Source organism: Mauremys mutica, chromosome 12, assembly GCF_020497125.1.
Source record: "Mauremys mutica isolate MM-2020 ecotype Southern chromosome 12, ASM2049712v1, whole genome shotgun sequence".
NCBI lineage: Eukaryota > Metazoa > Chordata > Testudines > Geoemydidae > Mauremys > Mauremys mutica.
The window spans coordinates 67,735,455-67,751,973 of NC_059083.1; the positions used below are offsets into that span (position 1 = coordinate 67,735,455).

General features: G+C 55.4%; 1 protein-coding gene across 1 annotated transcript; it reads left to right on the forward strand.

The window, feature by feature from the left end:
* The first annotated feature begins 3,520 nt into the window (after positions 1-3,520).
* Positions 3,521-14,534, forward strand: TRIM65 (tripartite motif containing 65). The gene is made up of 6 exons (XM_044984456.1): positions 3,521-4,045; positions 6,884-6,979; positions 7,141-7,374; positions 9,311-9,482; positions 9,710-9,793; positions 12,759-14,534. Exons 1-6 carry the CDS (start codon positions 3,542-3,544, stop codon positions 13,289-13,291), a joined length of 1,623 nt encoding a protein of 540 aa, XP_044840391.1. The 5' UTR covers positions 3,521-3,541; the 3' UTR covers positions 13,292-14,534.
* The last annotated feature ends 1,985 nt before the right edge of the window (positions 14,535-16,519 follow it).

The following is a 16,519-nucleotide window of genomic DNA, read 5'->3' on the forward strand; positions in this document are numbered from 1 at the left end:
TGCCATGTGGGTGGAAATGCGGGCACAGCGGAGGCTTGAAATAGAGGTCACATTAGGATGACCAGGCTGCCTCGAGTTGGAGAATGGGTGTGAAGGGGTTGGGTCCTACCCCAAAATTAAGAGAACACAAACTCCAGGTATGGTCCAAGCTCACCTCCTTCCCCGTACGTCATGGACAAGGTCTGTATGTTGTTAGTAGATGTGGATGAAAACCAGAACTCAAATCTGCCTGGGTCTAGGCTGAGACACGTTGGCACGGCAACATACAGCACAGGCAGCACTGCATCTGCGGTGTAGAGACACGGTGCCTTCCAATTACCAGTGCTCTGACTCAGCACCTATCCCCAGCCTTAAATTAACCCCCACATAATATCAGTACCCCTGCTCCAGCTCTCCAGCACTCCAGCAGTGTATTCCCTGCAGTAGCTCCTGTCACTGTATCTGAGGCGTCCCTCTTGTTAAAGGGGTAAGAGTACCAACAAAAGACGTTTAGTGGGTCAGTATCCGCCCTTCTGCTTGACTCCTTCTGTGCCACAACAATGGATGCACCAACTGCCTGGGATTTCTTCTTTCTGCCGCCTCAGGCAGGCTACAACTCTCTGCTCAGAGTGCTATACCTCTCTGAGGGCGGGACACCTCTGCTGAGGGAGAACAGGGAGTTTGTTGGCCACTTTCTGTCTGTAATGGGATAACGTTGGCCTGATTTTTTTTTCCTCTCAATCAAACCACCTGGTGCTGCAGGGAGAGTACAGGCAGCAACTTACTTGATCTGTGGGGAGTCTCTGTAGCCTGGAGTCTTGCAGAAATAAGAGCCTTAGAGGGAGGTCTTTAGGGGGGAGAGTGGAGGCCTGGGGGGAAGAGTGGGGAGCAGGGACATAGAGGGGGTAGGTGGGGAGGGAAGCAGCCTCCTAGAGTGAGGAGTGGGGGGGGATCAGGGTCTGTTTATAACAAACTCTGGGTTTTTCAGCTCAATCTCTGCAAATACTGACCCCGGAAGGAGAAGGACTGGGGGTCTCTGTCCACGGCGCTGCCACTGGTTTTGCAAGCGGCAGAATTCTGGCTGGGGCTGGAGCCAGTCACCCCTAGATGTCAGATTCTCCAGCCCAGTTGTGCATTTGAGACTTCGGATTGGCTGCCTGTCCCCATTGCCCAACCTGGAGCTGAGCAGCCACTCAGAACCGCTGCAGGCCGAGCTCTTTTCCCCCTCCAGCAACCCCAACATTCTGGGAGGAGGGAGCAGAAAGAGACTGGCAGGCCAGGTCCCCCCTTCCCCTCCTTTGAGCAATGGGGACAGCTCCTCTGGTACCTCCCTGCTATCAGCCGCTCTTGGGCAAAGGCAGGTGACGAGAGCCCCTGGATATGCCCCATCCCACCTGCAAGCACCCCAGGCCCGGGAGGGAGGAGTGAAGAACCTCAGGAGGAGCAGAGCAGAGATGAGGCTGGGGACACAGGGGTGTGAACTGATAGGGACCGAATTAATTGCCGAGCAGGAGGTGGGTTAGATGGGCAGGAGGAACTCCTACACAAGGGCCAAAATCGCCTGTCCCCATACATTTGGGAGGTGGGCAGCACTAACTGCACGCGCGCGCACACACACACACACCCCCACACCCCGGGCAGGGGGAGTTCAAGTCAAAAGATGGGACAAAACATTCACAATACCGTAAAATCTTCTTTAAAAAAATCTCATGTTTTTTGATGTCCTGAGGTTGGTGTAAGGAGCCCTGGGTTTTTCAGCTCAGCCTCTGCAAATACTGACTGTGGAAGGAAAAACACCTGAGGGGGGGGGGGGCTGTGATTCTCAGCCACAGCTTGGGTAGGGGTGGGGGTGGGGATGGAGTGTAAACTCCTGAGCCAGATGAAAAGGGGGTGGGGGCAAGTTAATGGTTACGTGGAGGGTAAAGGACAAAGCAGCTAGCCTCGGAGTACCATATAGAGGTAACTGGCTTTTTATTATTTCCAGAGCAGTGTGTGCAAATACACCCCTACCCCGATATAACACTGTCCTTGGGAGCCAAACAATCTTACCGCGTTATAGGTGAAACCGCATTATATCGAACTTGCTTTGATCCGCCGGAGCGCGCAGCCCTGCCCCCTGGAGCGCTGCTTTACCACGTTATATTCAAATTCGTGTTATATCGAGTCGTGTTATATTGGGGTAGAGGTGTATGAGGATTTTATAACAGCAGCCCCCTCTGACCCATCTACCCACCCTCCCACTCCCTGGAGACAACTAAAGTGGTAACAGCAGAAAGGTCATTGGGTCCCAGTACGGGTGGGTGGGACCCTGCTTGATCTCCCATGATGGAGTCACAGAAGGGCAAGAAATGGACAAAACCTTAAAGAAACCTTAGGTGGTGATTTGATTCCACAGATGAGCTTTGAACTCCCAGCACACCAGCCTCAGACTGCAGCCCTGGGCCCCAGATATTGGAGGTTTCATTCTCAGCTGTGAATAGGATGACCAGACAACAAGTGTGAAAAATCGGGATGGGGGTGGGGGATAATAGGAGCCTGTATTAAAAAATAAAATAAAATTGGGACTGTCCCTATAAAATTGGGACATCTGGTCACCCTAACAGTGAATCGACATCCTTCATTGGGTGCTTAACGTGTTTCCGTATTGCCTTTCCCTGGTAGGTTCTCTGGGAGAATACAGGCTGTTTTGTTACCTAGGATCAGTAATTCCACTTGTTAGTGAATTTGGGGCTCACGCTCAGTCGTGGCAGTGGCCTCCGGGTTAGTGATCTGCACGGCCGGGCTTTGTTATTATTGGGGGCGTGTTGCCCCTGAGGTTAGGCTTTGCAATGACCTCCTAAATGCATGATGCAACCTTTTGCAGGAGTTCTGCCTTCCCGTACTGATGGAACACAGGGAAAATGCAACATTCTGTTATGAAGCTGCATTGAAACATGTTACATTTCAGCTTTGCTAGCAATCCCTCCCCTTGGGTCAAGACACCTGACCAGTGCTAGGGTTATGTATGACTAGAGCTGCTCCGTGCAGGAAACTTGGTTTTGCCAGGCTCAGCTTCCTCACACCAGCAGGTGGCAGGAGTGCTGCATCAAAAACCGCTGGAGAGTGGCTCGGGTAGGTTCTCTCTGGTTTGCCAAGGGCTCTGGCCGGGGTATTCCATCCCAGATTGTGGTCCCTGTAACGGAAAAGTGGGTGGTGAGGGGATGCAGGACTCTGCCCGGTTTGTACAGGACATCCCTGTCCCTGGAGAAAATAGACATTCAGGTTGAAAGCTGAGAAGCCCGTCAAAGGCTAAACAGAAAACAAGTGATTCCAAAAAAGTAGCCAGCAGCACGATGCTGAGTGAAGGCAGCCTTTTACGTCACCCAGGCAGCCGGCAGACTGAGGGGCTGTGGAGTTGGGGGAGATGAAAACCACAACACCCCCTTGAGAGAGTCGAGAACATGCGTTGATAAACCATGATGCAGCCGGCCTGCGTGTCCCTTTAAGAGTTTGGTTGGCTCTGTGCCATCTCTGTGCCCGTCCCTCCTCTCTGTGATACGTAGCTCTAGCCTAGTCTCCTCGCATGCTGCTGTCTGTGATTTCCTTCTCTACCTCAGCTGCTCCCATCCCAGGCAGGATGGCCTCTCAAGGCCCCCGGAAGCTGGAGGAGAAGCTGGTCTGCTCCATCTGCCTGGAGATGTTTGGGACAGCGGTGACCATGCCCTGTGGGCACAACTTCTGCATGAAGTGTATCAACAACCACTGGGACAAGGAAGAGAAGGAGGCTCCGCCAGGCGAGAAGGACTACACCTGTCCCGACTGCAGGAAACGCTTCGCGAAGCGGCTGGAACTCAGGAAGAATGTCGCCCTTTGCAGCGTGGTGGAGCTGGTCAGGTCTGGAGAAGTGCAGGCCTCCAGCACCGAGAGGAAAACCCCCACCAATGGAAGGAGGTGCTGCTCCAGGCATGGGCGGCCCCTGGAGCTATACTGCCAAGAGGACAAGATGTGCATCTGCTGCGTGTGCACGGTGAAGGAGTGCCGGGACCACCACAGGGTCCTGTTCGAGGAGGAGCGCAAGAGAAAGGAGGTAGGTCTGGGCTGTGTCTCCCCTGTGATCTGCTCCCAATCTGCAGGGCCATGGCGAGAGAGATCAGCTCTCCTGCCTGGCTCTGTGTCAGTCCTGCAGGTGGGTGGGTGGGCGAGTGTGCTCTCCTCGTTGAAGCAGAAGTTTGGCACCCGGGGTGCTATTCCTGCCCCTGGCTTGCTGTGTGGCCTGGCTAAGTTGTTTACCCTCTGCATGCCTCAGGTTCCCTGTCTGTGAAAGAGGCAATGCATCCATGCCCCTCTCTGGTGACCCTTGGACGGAAGGAGAAATACAAGTACAAGGTATTCACGTGTTTAACTAGACCAAGGCTCAGCAGAACTGGCAGATGTTGCAGCGTATTTGGACACTAAATAGTTAATAGTGTCATACTGCTGTCTGGTGACCAGCTCCTGGAGTTCCTCCCAGCCTTCCTGTGTGCGCGCGCAGCCAGTCCTGAGCTGCACAGGGAGACCCAACAGACCTTAGAACATCTGCAGCACCTGCTCCCCCACAGCAGCAAGAGGGGCAAAAGGCGACAAATGTCCTTCCTCTGATGAGGTGGCTGAGAAGGTTTGACTATGACGAGATGTGAAGTCATGGCCAAAGGAATGAATTGTATTTAGGGATCAGAGTCCTCTGCGGGTTGGCTGCACCTGCTGCCCAGGATATCAGGGGAGAGACCCAGCCTTGCAGAGGTGGAAGGACTGCGTCCAAATTCCTATCGCCTGGTGCTGCCTTTTAGCAGCCCAGTGCTGTAGCCGTCACGTAGCATCCAAGCTGAGCGGTTTCCTCTGAGCGTGTGTCTACGGTGGAGCTAGGAGGATTTGCAGAAGGGAAATAAAAGGGTTTCCAGGTCAGGTAGCCCCCTCCAGAGACCTGCATTCTGTTCCCATGTGACCCAGGACAATGCTGTCCCCTTCTGTGCCTCAGTTTCCCCTGCTGTAAAAGTAGGATGCTGATACTTACCTTCCTTTATGAGGTGCTTTGAGACCTGTGCACCCAAAGTGCCGTATAAGAGCTAAATATCCACATTGCTCAGGAGGGTGGAATAAAGGAGGATGTGAAAGGCTGTGGGAGCTTTTGCTGGGGAGTGGGGTTTGCTGGGGGTCTGTGGAGGGTATATGGATATTTGTAGAGGGGATAAATGTTGACTAGGTGCTGAGGGTGCCCAGGGTGGCAGGGACACGTATTACTCTGTGCACACTGATGGATAGTAACGGGGGGTTATTGGAAGTGAGCTGGTCAGTGAGGTAAAGTTACTGTACTGCTGTGGTGGGTTATTAGAAAGTCCTGTTTGAATGTATTAGTGTAACTTAATGGGGGGCTGTGGGCAGGGCACACAGGAAAGACACACAACAGAGCCTGGGAGCAGCCCCGGGCACACACTTGGAAGACACCATGGCAACCTGTTAGCTTCATGGATCCTGTCCATGGGTGGCAGGCGAACCGCAGGCTTGAGGAGACTAGCCCCCCGCCCTCCCCTGGCCCGGAGTGCCAGGCAGGCAGCACGCCCCCCACCCCCAGCTAGAGTTGCCAGGTGTCCGGTTTTTGACCGGAACACCCAGTCAGAAAGGGACCCTGGTAGCTCAGGTCAGCGCCACTGACCAGGCTGTTAAAAGTCTGGCCGGTGGCACAGCAGGGCTAAGGCAGACTCTCTACCTGGCTCCACGTGGCTCCCCGGAAGTGGTGACATGTCCCTCAGCTCCTAGGCAGAGGCGCTGCCCCCACCCCAAGTGCCAGCCATGCAGCTCCCTTTGGCTGGGAACTGCGGCCAATGGAAGCTGCGGGGGCGGGGCCTGCAGGTGAAGGCAGTGCGCAGAGCCACCTGGCCATGCCTCTGCATTGGAGCCGAGGGACATGTCGCTGCTTCCAGGGAGCCGCCCGAGGTAAGGACTGTCCGAAGCCCGCTTCCTGCACCTCCTCCCATACTCTGAACCCCTCATTTCTGGCCTCACCCTGGAGCCCACATCCTGAGCCCAGAACTGGTATCCCCTGCCACACCCCAAACGCCTACCCCAGTCTGGAGCCCCCTCCCACACCCTGAATCCCTCATTTCTGGCCCCCTCCTGGAACCCACACCCCCTCCCATGCCACACACCCCTGTTCCAGCCCTGAGCTCCCTCCCGAACCCAAACTCCCTCCCAGAGCCCACACCCCCTATCGCACCCTAACCCCTCATCCCCAGCTCAGAACCCCCTCCCACACTCCAAACCCCTCATCCCCGGCCCCACCCCAGATCACGCACCCCCAGACGAAGCCCTCTCCCATACCCCGGCCCCTTCTGTACCCTGAACCCCTCGTTTCTGGCCCCATCCTGGAGCCCTCACCAACTCCTGAATCCCAACCCCCTGTCCCAGCCTGGTGAAAATGAGCAAGTGAGTGAGGGTGGGGGAGAGTGAGCGACGGAGTGAATGGGGGTGGGGCCTCAGGAAAGGGGTGAGATGGGGCGGAGCCTCGGAGAAGGGGCGGGCAGGGGGCAGGGTAAGGGTGTTTGGTTTTGTGCAATTAGAAAGTTGACAACCCTGCCCCCAGCCCGAGCACTGTGCAGGCGGCACAGCCCCAAGCGCTGGAGCACCAGGCAGGCGACACGAGCCATCCCCTGGCCCTGGCCACAGGCCATCCCCCACTAGCACCAGCACGGGGCCCTGGGGACAGAAGAGCTGCAGCAGAGAGTGGCAGGAAGCGGGAGAGGTCTGGGGGTGAAGGGCCTGGTCTGAGAGGGGGAGAATCACGTGATTCCAGGTGACGGGCACGTGGAGAGATCAGAGGGGCAGTTTGCCCAGTATTGTGACACTGAATATTTGTCTCACGTTACACTTTGGGATCTGGCCTCTTTCGCAGGTCCTTTTAGAAGAGTCTCTGGTGAAAACCCAGGAGGAGACAGTAAAGACCGAAGAGGAGATCCACAAACTGGAGGAACAAACTGGCACCATAAAGGTAGTGAGGCAAAGGCAGTCACCCCTCCCCACAGCTGGGATGCAGGGGGCTGGCGACGAGTCCTGCTCCCTCTGGACAGGGCTCGGGGAGGAAGCCACCCAACTGCAGTCACATCAATTCTTTGTCTTGTCATTTCCATTGATTTTTTTTTCTCTACCCAGGATTCTTCAGAGAGGCTGAAATCGGGGATCTTGCAGAAGTTTGCCCACCTGATGAAAGAGCTGGAGGAGTGCCAGAGGGGGGCCGTGGACAAGATCGAGCAAGAGCAGGCCACTGCCCTAGGGCAAGTGGAGGAGAACTGGAGCCAGCTGCAGGATCATCTGGCCATGCTCACCCAGCACCAGCAAAAGGCCCAGGAGCTGCTCACCTGTGTGGACGACATGAAATTCCTAGAGGTACTGGTGCCCGCCCAGCCATGAGTGGGGGAGCTGCGACTACCCTGTGGCCATTGACCTGGCCACCTGTACTCCAAAGGCAATTTCATTCTCTGTATAATGCCCTGTCCACATAGGCAGCTGAACCAGCCTCAACGCTAGCTAAGAGGGTGCATAACATCTGCTCAGGAAGAGAGCCTCAGGTGTATGGAGGATAGGTCCATCAATGGCTATTAGCCAAGATAGGCAGAGATGCAACCCCATGCTCTGGATGTCCCTGGCGTCTGACTTCCAGAAGCCGGGAGTGGACGACAGGGGATGGATCACTCATTGATTGCCTGTTCTGTTCATTCCCTCTGAACACCTGGCACTGGCCACTGTCAGAAGACAGGACAGTGGGCTAGATGGACCATTCATTTGACCCAGTAAGGCTGTTCTTGTGTTCTCTACACTGTGTCCAGCCAGAACCATGTTAGAAACGACGCCCCCCACACACACACCCATCTCTCCCTTCCCTGCACGCACACAGTGGAAACTGAGTCTATAAAGTGGCTGGCTGGCAATTTTAATATTGTAAAGTATGGACTAGAGATGGGCCTAATCCAATTCCTGACCCTGAAACATTGGTGTGCTCGAAACGTGACCCTGGGCATGGACCAGCGGTTTATCAATAGCCCCCATTTTCCCAATGAGCGAAAGTCTCATCCAGTTACAGAACAGCCCTGCGCTTTTCAATCAGGATCCAGATTCTACATTTGCAGCTGAAAAGGGCCCATTGTCAGCTGAACCCAACCTTTCTCTGCCCTACTCGGTGGTTTGTAAAGGACTCTTGTGCCCGGGAGTGTGGAGTGCGGGCAGACCCGAAGCAACCCCACGCTCCCAAGCATGCTCGGGGCCTCCTCAGCTTTGCTGCAGCCATTACTGGGGAACACCTTCTTGCAGGAAGATGGTGCACGTGAGCTCCCCCTAGAGGACTGCATGAGGCATTGAGGCATGCAAATTATGTATCTAATTGCATCGAATGCCATATTACAAGGTGACAACGTATCCTTGCTTGGGGAGCTGTGATCAGTTTGTCTCCCTCCATTCCCAGGCAATACAGAAAGATCCAGATGAGGGCAATGGAGATAGTTGGAGGCCTGTGGGGGAAGGAAGAGGATTCATTTTAGGGTTGCCAACTTTCTAACTGCTGGAAACTGGACATCCTGCCTCACCCCTGCCCCGCCCCTGCTCACTCCTCCCCCTGTTCTGGGACTCCCCTGCCGCTTGCAGAGCTGGGCTGGGAGGAGCTGACATGGGGCCTTCCCGCCTGCTCACCTGGGACGGAGAGGGGAAGTCGGTCCCCAGAGCAAGGGGCCGGGGTGGGGAAATGGGGTGCACACTCATACGCACCACCCTCTCTGCCAGAGAGCTGGAGCTAGCCGAGAGCAGCCAGACACTTCTGTCCATGAGCAGCTCCGCCTGGCTCCAGCTGCAACTGCTGTGCGTCCTGCCCTGTGGAGGCAGAGGCTGGTTACTGCGGGTAACAGGACTTCTAGTGTCCGGTCAGCACTGCTGACTGGACACTGCCAGGTTCCCTTTCCGACCCGACTTTCCAGCTGAAAACCGGACACCTGGCAGCCCTAATTAGACTGTTCTACCCTGATGCTACTCCGTAAAGGCCCCTGTACAGAGGAACATCACCCATTCTGACAGTGCTAGGAGCAGTGGGTGCAGCTGAACACCGCTGAGCTACAGGCATAGCTCAGGACAGGCTGTTCAGCACCGTGAAGCAGCGGCGTTACTGAGGGTCCCCGGAGCAGATGAATTGGGGAAGCAGATGCAGATGACAGGGGACATGATGACTGTGCCTTCCCCTTTCCATAGGGAAGGGGGTTTCTGAGCTGTCGTGCCACCGAGCCTCCGATCTGAATGCTGGTATGTGCTGCATTTCCTCTCCTCTTCCTGTCCCGTGCAGGAATTCCTGCTGCTCCCTTCTCCAGGCAGCCTGGGAGTTTTGCCAGCTGTTGAATTCAATGTGGCCAGCACGGTGGATTCCACTGCTAAGATCCTCACCGAGGTCTCTAGACTTTTGCTGGAGGATTTGCCCAACTCCCTGAACCCAAAGGCGGCTGATGCTGAACCCAAAGGTAAGTTCTTCCCTTGGGGACCTTCCCCCCACAGTCCAGCTGGACACCAAGTCACTGTCCCACCCCCGCCTGTATAAGTCACCTCTCTGCAGTGGAACTGGTGTAGATCTGCTGGGCCAACGTGCAAGGGGGCGTGGGGGTGGGGACGTCTCACCATTCACATCCCCGTCTGCGGGAACCGTTCCTTCCTTGTTTCTAGAGCTTTCCCTTTCTCTTTTGCTCTGCAGAGTCAACCAAGCCAAAGGCGCTTGCTGAGATGAAGGCAGGACCATCCCTTCCCGAGTGTGAATTAAGAGTGGAGCTTCTGAAGGGTGAGGCAGTTCTGGGTCTGAATAACTCAGAATAACACGCGCCAGGAGCCAGCCATGCGGGTGGGTGGGAAGAGTAGGAAAGTGTGTCTATAACCTATGAAGGGGATGGGTGGTTCCTTCTTGGACTAGTAACAACATAGCAATTTAGCAAGCCAAGGCCATGCCTCAGGGATCTGAGTTACCATTTTAGAAGAAAATCTGCACTCCCTAGGCAGGATGGTTTTGGGCTTGGCTACACTTGCGAGTTACAGCGCAATAAAAGAGCCTCAGGTGCACTAGCTCACTACCCGTCCACACTGGCAAGGCACGTAGAGCTCTGACTCCGCGGCTACAGTGCTGCTGGGACTCCACCTTGGCGAGTGGAATAACGTTTGCTGTGCCTTGGCTACAACGCCCGGGCGTCAGTGTGAACGAAGTGTTGCGTTACTGCACTCTGATCGGCCTCCGGAAAAGTCCCATAATCCCCTTAAGTCAAGTGGCCACTCTTGTCATTGTTTTGAACTCCTGGAGGAATGCGGAAATGCCCTTTCAAAGCTCCGTTTCTGACAGCCGGCATGCAAGCCGTCACTGTGGAATGTTGTGTGTGAGAGACAGAGGCGGAGGGGGAGGTCTGCTGCTGTCTGCACTTACAAGACAGCATGCTGACATTGCGAGCACCCACCAGCACCGGGGAAAGTTGGCGCTTATGCACACAACACACTCCCTGTCATACTCCACCCACCCCTCCCATTTTAAAAGCACATTGCAGTCACTTGCATGCTGGGATACCTGCCCATAATGCACCACTCCCAATGCCGCTGCAAGTGCCGCAAATGTGGCCACGCCCGTGTGCTTGAAGCTGTCAGTGGACAGATTGCAGCACTTTCCCTACTGTGCTCTCCGAAGGCTGGTTTAACTCAAAGTGCTTTTCATCTGCAAGTGTAGCCATGCCCTGAGTGTGACTAAAGTGATCTGGAGTCTACCCCTGCTTCTGACACGGGCTTCCTGGGTGACTTTGGGCACGGCTGTATCTCAGCTGCCCTAACAATACGGGATCAGAATACTCCGTTGCCTCAAGGGGCGTGGGACTTCAGCCATCCATGTGTGCAAAGGGCTTTGAGATCTTCAGATAGATGTTAACATTGTTAGTAGCTTACAAGGCGCAAATACCTCAGCTACCATTACTTAGGCCGGGTCTACACTACACGCCTATATCAATATAACTACATCACTAGGGGTGTGAAAAGTCCACGCCCCTGAGCGACATAGTTATATCAACCTTAACGCCGCTGTGTAGCCAGCGCTCTGTCGCGGGAAAGCTTCTCCTGTCGACATAACTATTGCCTCTCGGGGAGGTGGATTAACTATGCAGACAGGAGCAGCGTAGGAGCGTCTACACTAAAGCAGTACAGTGGCACAGCTGCACCGGTGTACGTGGAGACAAGCCTTTAGTGGACCCATTAGTTACAAGGGACCCAATTCTCCCACTGCAATCAGCAGGAATTCCTTGTCCCCCAGGGTGGGAGAATGGGGGCCAGGGTAAGTTGTAGAACCAGAGTAATTTCAGAATACCGCCCGTGGGTGGGAATCCCTCTCTTATACTTACACACACACTCTCTCTCTCTTCCCCCTCCCTCCCTCCCTCCCTCCGGCAAGCGTCAGGTGCCTGCTCCCGCCCAGCCATATTTAGGCACAGAACTTTCCATGGGGAATGCTGAGAAGCTTAATCACTGCAAGCAGCTGCCAGGCTCCTGGCACAGAGCAGGGATTCATCTGAACTGCACGTCTCGTGGCACAGCGTAGAATTGAAGTGACGGGGCAGCCAGTCCACAGAGAGCTGCTCCAGCCATAGGGGGAAGAGGTAGCACCCTCCCAGTACATTTGACCCACCCAGCCCCAAATCTGAATTGATCCGGGCAGTCTCCTGGACTCTGCTCCCTTGTTTTAAGAACTTCGTGTCTCCCTGGATGTTATTGCTTTACATCTTTTCCCATGTCTACCTCTCTGAGCAACCACCCTGCTGGGTCTATCAGATGGTCTCCAGTTTGGCTTGGTTAGCTCCTGCTTTCAAAAAAACCCAGCCCTTTGAGACAGGGGCATAGCCGAGTGGTCTGAGCAAGCGGCTGAGAGCCAGGAACTTCTGGCTTCTAGTCTCAGCGCTGATGCCAATTCCTAGAATACCCTTTTAACCCTCTCCACCCCGGCTTCCCCATCTGTAAAGCAGGGGTGTTAGTATTTACTACATACATTTCTAATATACCCATCACCACAGTGCCTGGAAGATCAGTGCAGGGCTGTTACGGGGATTGGTTAATGTCTGTAAAGAGACGTATTCATAAGCAGTGCCACAGAATGTTTGAAACATTAATTGTAATCATGTTAGTCATGATTAATAAACGAAGGTCCATAGGCGCTAACTGAGCAAGGTTATCTCCAGGCAGGACTCCAGTGACTGGGGAGCAGTAGCACCCCAACAGAGGTCAATGCATCTGCTGGGAAATGCTGTGGATAGGGGAGAGTGGGAAATAGTTCTTAGGACCAGAACAAAGACGGTGCTGGCAGAAGGCCGCTGGCATCCTCCTCCTCCTCCTCCTTTCAGAGGATCTCAAAGCACTTTGCAAGAATTCATTAATTTAACCTCCTGATACCCCCATGAGTATCTCTATTCCCATTTTACTGCTGGGGAAACTGAGGCATGGGGCGGGGACATGACCTGCCCGAAGTCGCACAACATGCGCATGCAAGAGCCAGGAACACAACCTAGAGCTCCCGACTCCCAGTCCTGTGCCTTGCCCTCAAAATCACCCTGTCACCCAAACTTCCTTTGCGTTTTCTACCTTCAGAGAATTTTACATAGCAGAGTGACGCCTGGGCTGTATTCCTGACATACGCAGGGGGTGGGGGTTGGGGGAGGAGGAAGGTTAAAGGAAAATTAAATTGTTCTTGCCCCCGTGGTTTACACTGTGGATGTCCATGTTGCCCACAGATCATCGAAATTTGACCTTCGACCCGGACACAGCCAATAGGTACCTGCAGCTGTCCAATCAGAACCAAAAGGCCAAGCACACCCATACTCCTGATGGCCTTTGTCAGGATCATGCCGACAGGTTTGAGCTGTGGCAGGTTCTGTGCAGCCAAAGCTATAGCCAAGGCCGCCACTACTGGGAAGTCAGGATCTCCAGCCACTCCGTCATCCTCGGTGTAACGTACAAGAAAATCCAGAGGAAGAAGCGAGCGGGTCGCTCCTTCAGCATCGGACTGGATGGACTGTCCTGGGGGCTGCAGATCCGGGAGGACTGCTACTTGGCATGGCACGAGGGCCGGTCGCATAAGATCCAGGCGCCCTTGTACAAATGCCTCGGAGTCAGCCTGGACTATGGCACAGGCATCCTGTCGTTCTATGGCATCGGGGACGAGATGAGGCTCCTCCACTCTTTCCACTGTGTCTTCACTGAGCCCCTCTACCCAGTCTTCTGGCTCTGCGAAGGCAGAGCCGTCACCCTTTGCCAACAGAACTGAGCCAGCAGCTGGGCTGCAGAAGCCAAGCCACAGCCAGCGGGGCGTATCCCACCTTGCAGCCAGCTGCCTGGCTTTATTCGGTGGGCAGCCGACTAAAGCTGCAGCCAGGACCGGAGGGGTCACAATGCAGCTGGTTCGACAGGGCCCAGGTGATGGGGTTGCAATGAGTTAAACACGGGCAGATGAGGCGGGGACCCTGAAAAGCAAAGAAACGTGGCTGGAATGAAAATTGCCGAAGTCGTTCAGCCATATGTAAATTAGAGTTAGGTGGCGGGAGACCTGCTTCCTTACCTGTCACAAGGATCCCCTGCTGGAAGAGGTGAAGCTACTGGGATTCAGAATGCACCTGGCCTCAGTCTTGTTGCTTGTGGAACGTCATTGCCCGTCTCCAGGCCACGTGACGTAACAGGGAGAAGTTAGGATCCTGTGGTGGCACCAGTGAAAGGGCTGCTGCTTGGGAGGCTCCGAGGGGATGGTGGCAGGAGGGGAGATAGCACGGCTTGGTGTCCCAACCCCCATTTTCTCTGCCTCCCAGAACCTTGGACAATCACCTCCTGCTTTTTGTTCTGAAGAGCAGTTGCTATCAGAGAGGTGTCCTTGCATAGGCGCCGACTCCACGGTGCTCCAGCCCCGGAGCACCCACGGAAAAAAAAATAGTGGGTGCTCAGCACCCACTGGCAGCCTCATGGATCAGCTCTGTCTCCTCCCCCTCCCTCCCAGTGCCTCCTTCCCACCTCGATCAGCTATTCAGTGGCCTGCAGGAGGCACTGGGGAGGAGCGGGGGCAGGCAGAGACAGGGTGGGGGTAGAATGGGGTGGGAAGTGGCAGGGTGGGGGAGAGGTTTGGGGGAAGGGGCGGAGTGGGGGTCCATCACCCCCAGAGAAATCACAAAGTCGGCACCTCTGTGTCCTTGCTAAGACACTCTTAGCTCATTGGAGGAGATGCCGGTGGGACAGGCCCTTCACTGACGTGCTGTCGAGGGCTGAGGAGGTGGTTACTCTGGTATTGCAAACTCTTAAACCACCCATGTTCCGGGATGGTTCCAAGAAGAGATTCCAGGGTGGCCCCTTTCTAGCATGCGGGGCTGTTCTGGCGCCAGGCCTCAGAACATTCAGAGTACAGTGGGGGTGGGGCGATGGGAGGGGAGCCGACTTTTTCCTCTGCTCTGCAGACCGTCAATTCCCATGGTTGGGTTCTACTTGTTTTTAAAAGTTCCCCTCTGGAATAAAGCTCCGTTTTCTTATGCTGTGAGAGTTTGCCTGGGAGCTCAGGTCTGGGGAAAGGTGCTGGATCGACAGGAGGAAGTTGTAGCTATCCACAAAACAGACCCAGTGTGGGCAGCAGTAGGGGAACTTCCCATCCGCCTGGCCTGGCCATGTGCCTCCCCAGGGGTCCCGTCCCATCCCTTTTGTGTGTGTCCTGGTCTCCTGTGATCGAGTCCCCTACGGAGATGAACGTGTTTCTTCGTTTCAGCCAACGTGGTTTGGAAATGTAAGAGTTTGAGGGCGGGGGGGGGAAAAGGACCCTTATACCCCACAACCCAGCTCCCCTCTCCAGCCGCCCCTGCACTGGGCAGCCTGGGGCTGTTGCTTTAACTGGCCAGGGCTTTGCTCTTCCCCATCACTCAAACTAGTCTGTGCTGAAGGGTGACGCTGTGCCTTGCTGGGTGGCAGGGGAGTGTCATGTAGCACCGGTGCTGTTACCCTGCTCTGACGGGCCACAGGGAGGTTGGACGCAATGGCCGACCATGCCCAGTGGTCCTTAGCTGTGAGCCTGCCTGCCGCTCAGCCCAGTCTGCCAAGCTGTGCTCTGTGCCTGCCCCCATCCCCATCCTCCACAGCTCCCTTCCAGCCTGCACAGCTGCACCTCCCAGCCACATGGCTGAAGTGACCCCTCGCGGGCATTGTCTCGGTAGCTTGTCCAGGATAAAGATTTGTTGCTCTCCTGCTACTAGTGGGTGTCTGGTACCACGGCCCTCGCTGATGCTCAGCAGAGAGGCTCGTGGAAGTATTGATGCACTAAATCTCCAGGGAGGTCCCCTGGCCCACTTCTGCTGTCGCTGCTGGACTCTCACAGGTAATTGGCCTCTCCAGCTGCCCTGTTTGAAATGAGTTTGACCCTGATCCAGCGGACAGGTATCCACAACCACATCCCAAATTACCACCACCGCAGCTGGCTGACTTGGTGCCCGTGTTGGCAGCCTCACTGGAGATGGTGAAGGCCTGAAGCCTGAACACTATCTCCCCCCTGCCTCACCTCACAGTGGACAGAAGCACATGAGTGGGGAAGCCTGCATTGCCGCTCCCTGAGCCATGCCATGGCTGTGTATAAATACAAGGCAGCTACGCCCCGTCTCCTAGCCCCCAAACGGTCCATTATAACCCCCCTCTGTCCATATTCCACACACACCTGTCTCAAACCCATCCCCCGTGGCTCTGGGGCCATTGATCACCCCCTCGCCCGACCCGCTTGGCCAACGTGTCCTGCTCAGGAAAGATGCCTCCTGGGCCACAAGCTCGTCCCCAGGCAGCGCCACTCTGAGCCCTGGCACTACCCCCTGGGCTGCTGCCTGCCTCAGGGCAACTCCTTGAACAGCCCCGTGGTGTGGGCCAGTGAGGTGGGTTTGCAGACAAAGCTGAGACTGAATTCAGATTCCTCCCCTTGCCTCAGCTTCCTTCTCTGACCAGCCTGATTCCCCCACCCATTTCCCTCTCGGGTTAGTGCTCCTTTCTCCCCCCGACATCTGATTGTGGAGATGGAAGCATCTCACTGGATCGGCATGGGAGGAAGGGAGCCGGCAGGAAAAGGGTGACGAGTGAGATGGTCACTAGGCCCCTACTGCCCCATCTGTGCCCATGTCAAGCAGCCCCCGCTGCAAACCCTTTCCTCCCCGGCTTTCCATCCACCGTCATGCTTCCATGTCAATGTCCGATCACTCCCTCGCAGAGGTGGGCCTCAGGGCTGGGTGGGCAGAGCAGAAGGGAGAGTAGCAAAGACTGTCCCATGCAAAGCTGGTTGCTGCCGGCCAACTGCCAGGCTGGAGAGGCAGGGCTGCCTGACTTGGAAGGAAGCTCAAAGACTCAGGTGGGAGGAAAATGAGCCAGCTACAGTGAAGGCTGGGAGGGAGGCTCTGTCCTCCAGGGAAAGCTGGGCTGCAAGGGGGGAGGAGTGGCAGAATTTCGGGAACCCAGGTCTCCATATACAGTAGCTTTTATTTTTTCCCTGTTC

Coding starts and splice junctions, on each gene's coding strand:
- TRIM65 (XM_044984456.1), top strand. CDS start 3,542: ATGCTGCTGTCTGTGATTTCCTTCTCTACCTCAGCTGCTCCCATCCCA. Junction 4,046..6,883: donor AGGAGCGCAAGAGAAAGGAG/GTAGGTCTGGGC, acceptor CCTCTTTCGCAG/GTCCTTTTAGAAGAGTCTCT. Junction 7,375..9,310: donor ACGACATGAAATTCCTAGAG/GTACTGGTGCCC, acceptor TGTCCCGTGCAG/GAATTCCTGCTGCTCCCTTC.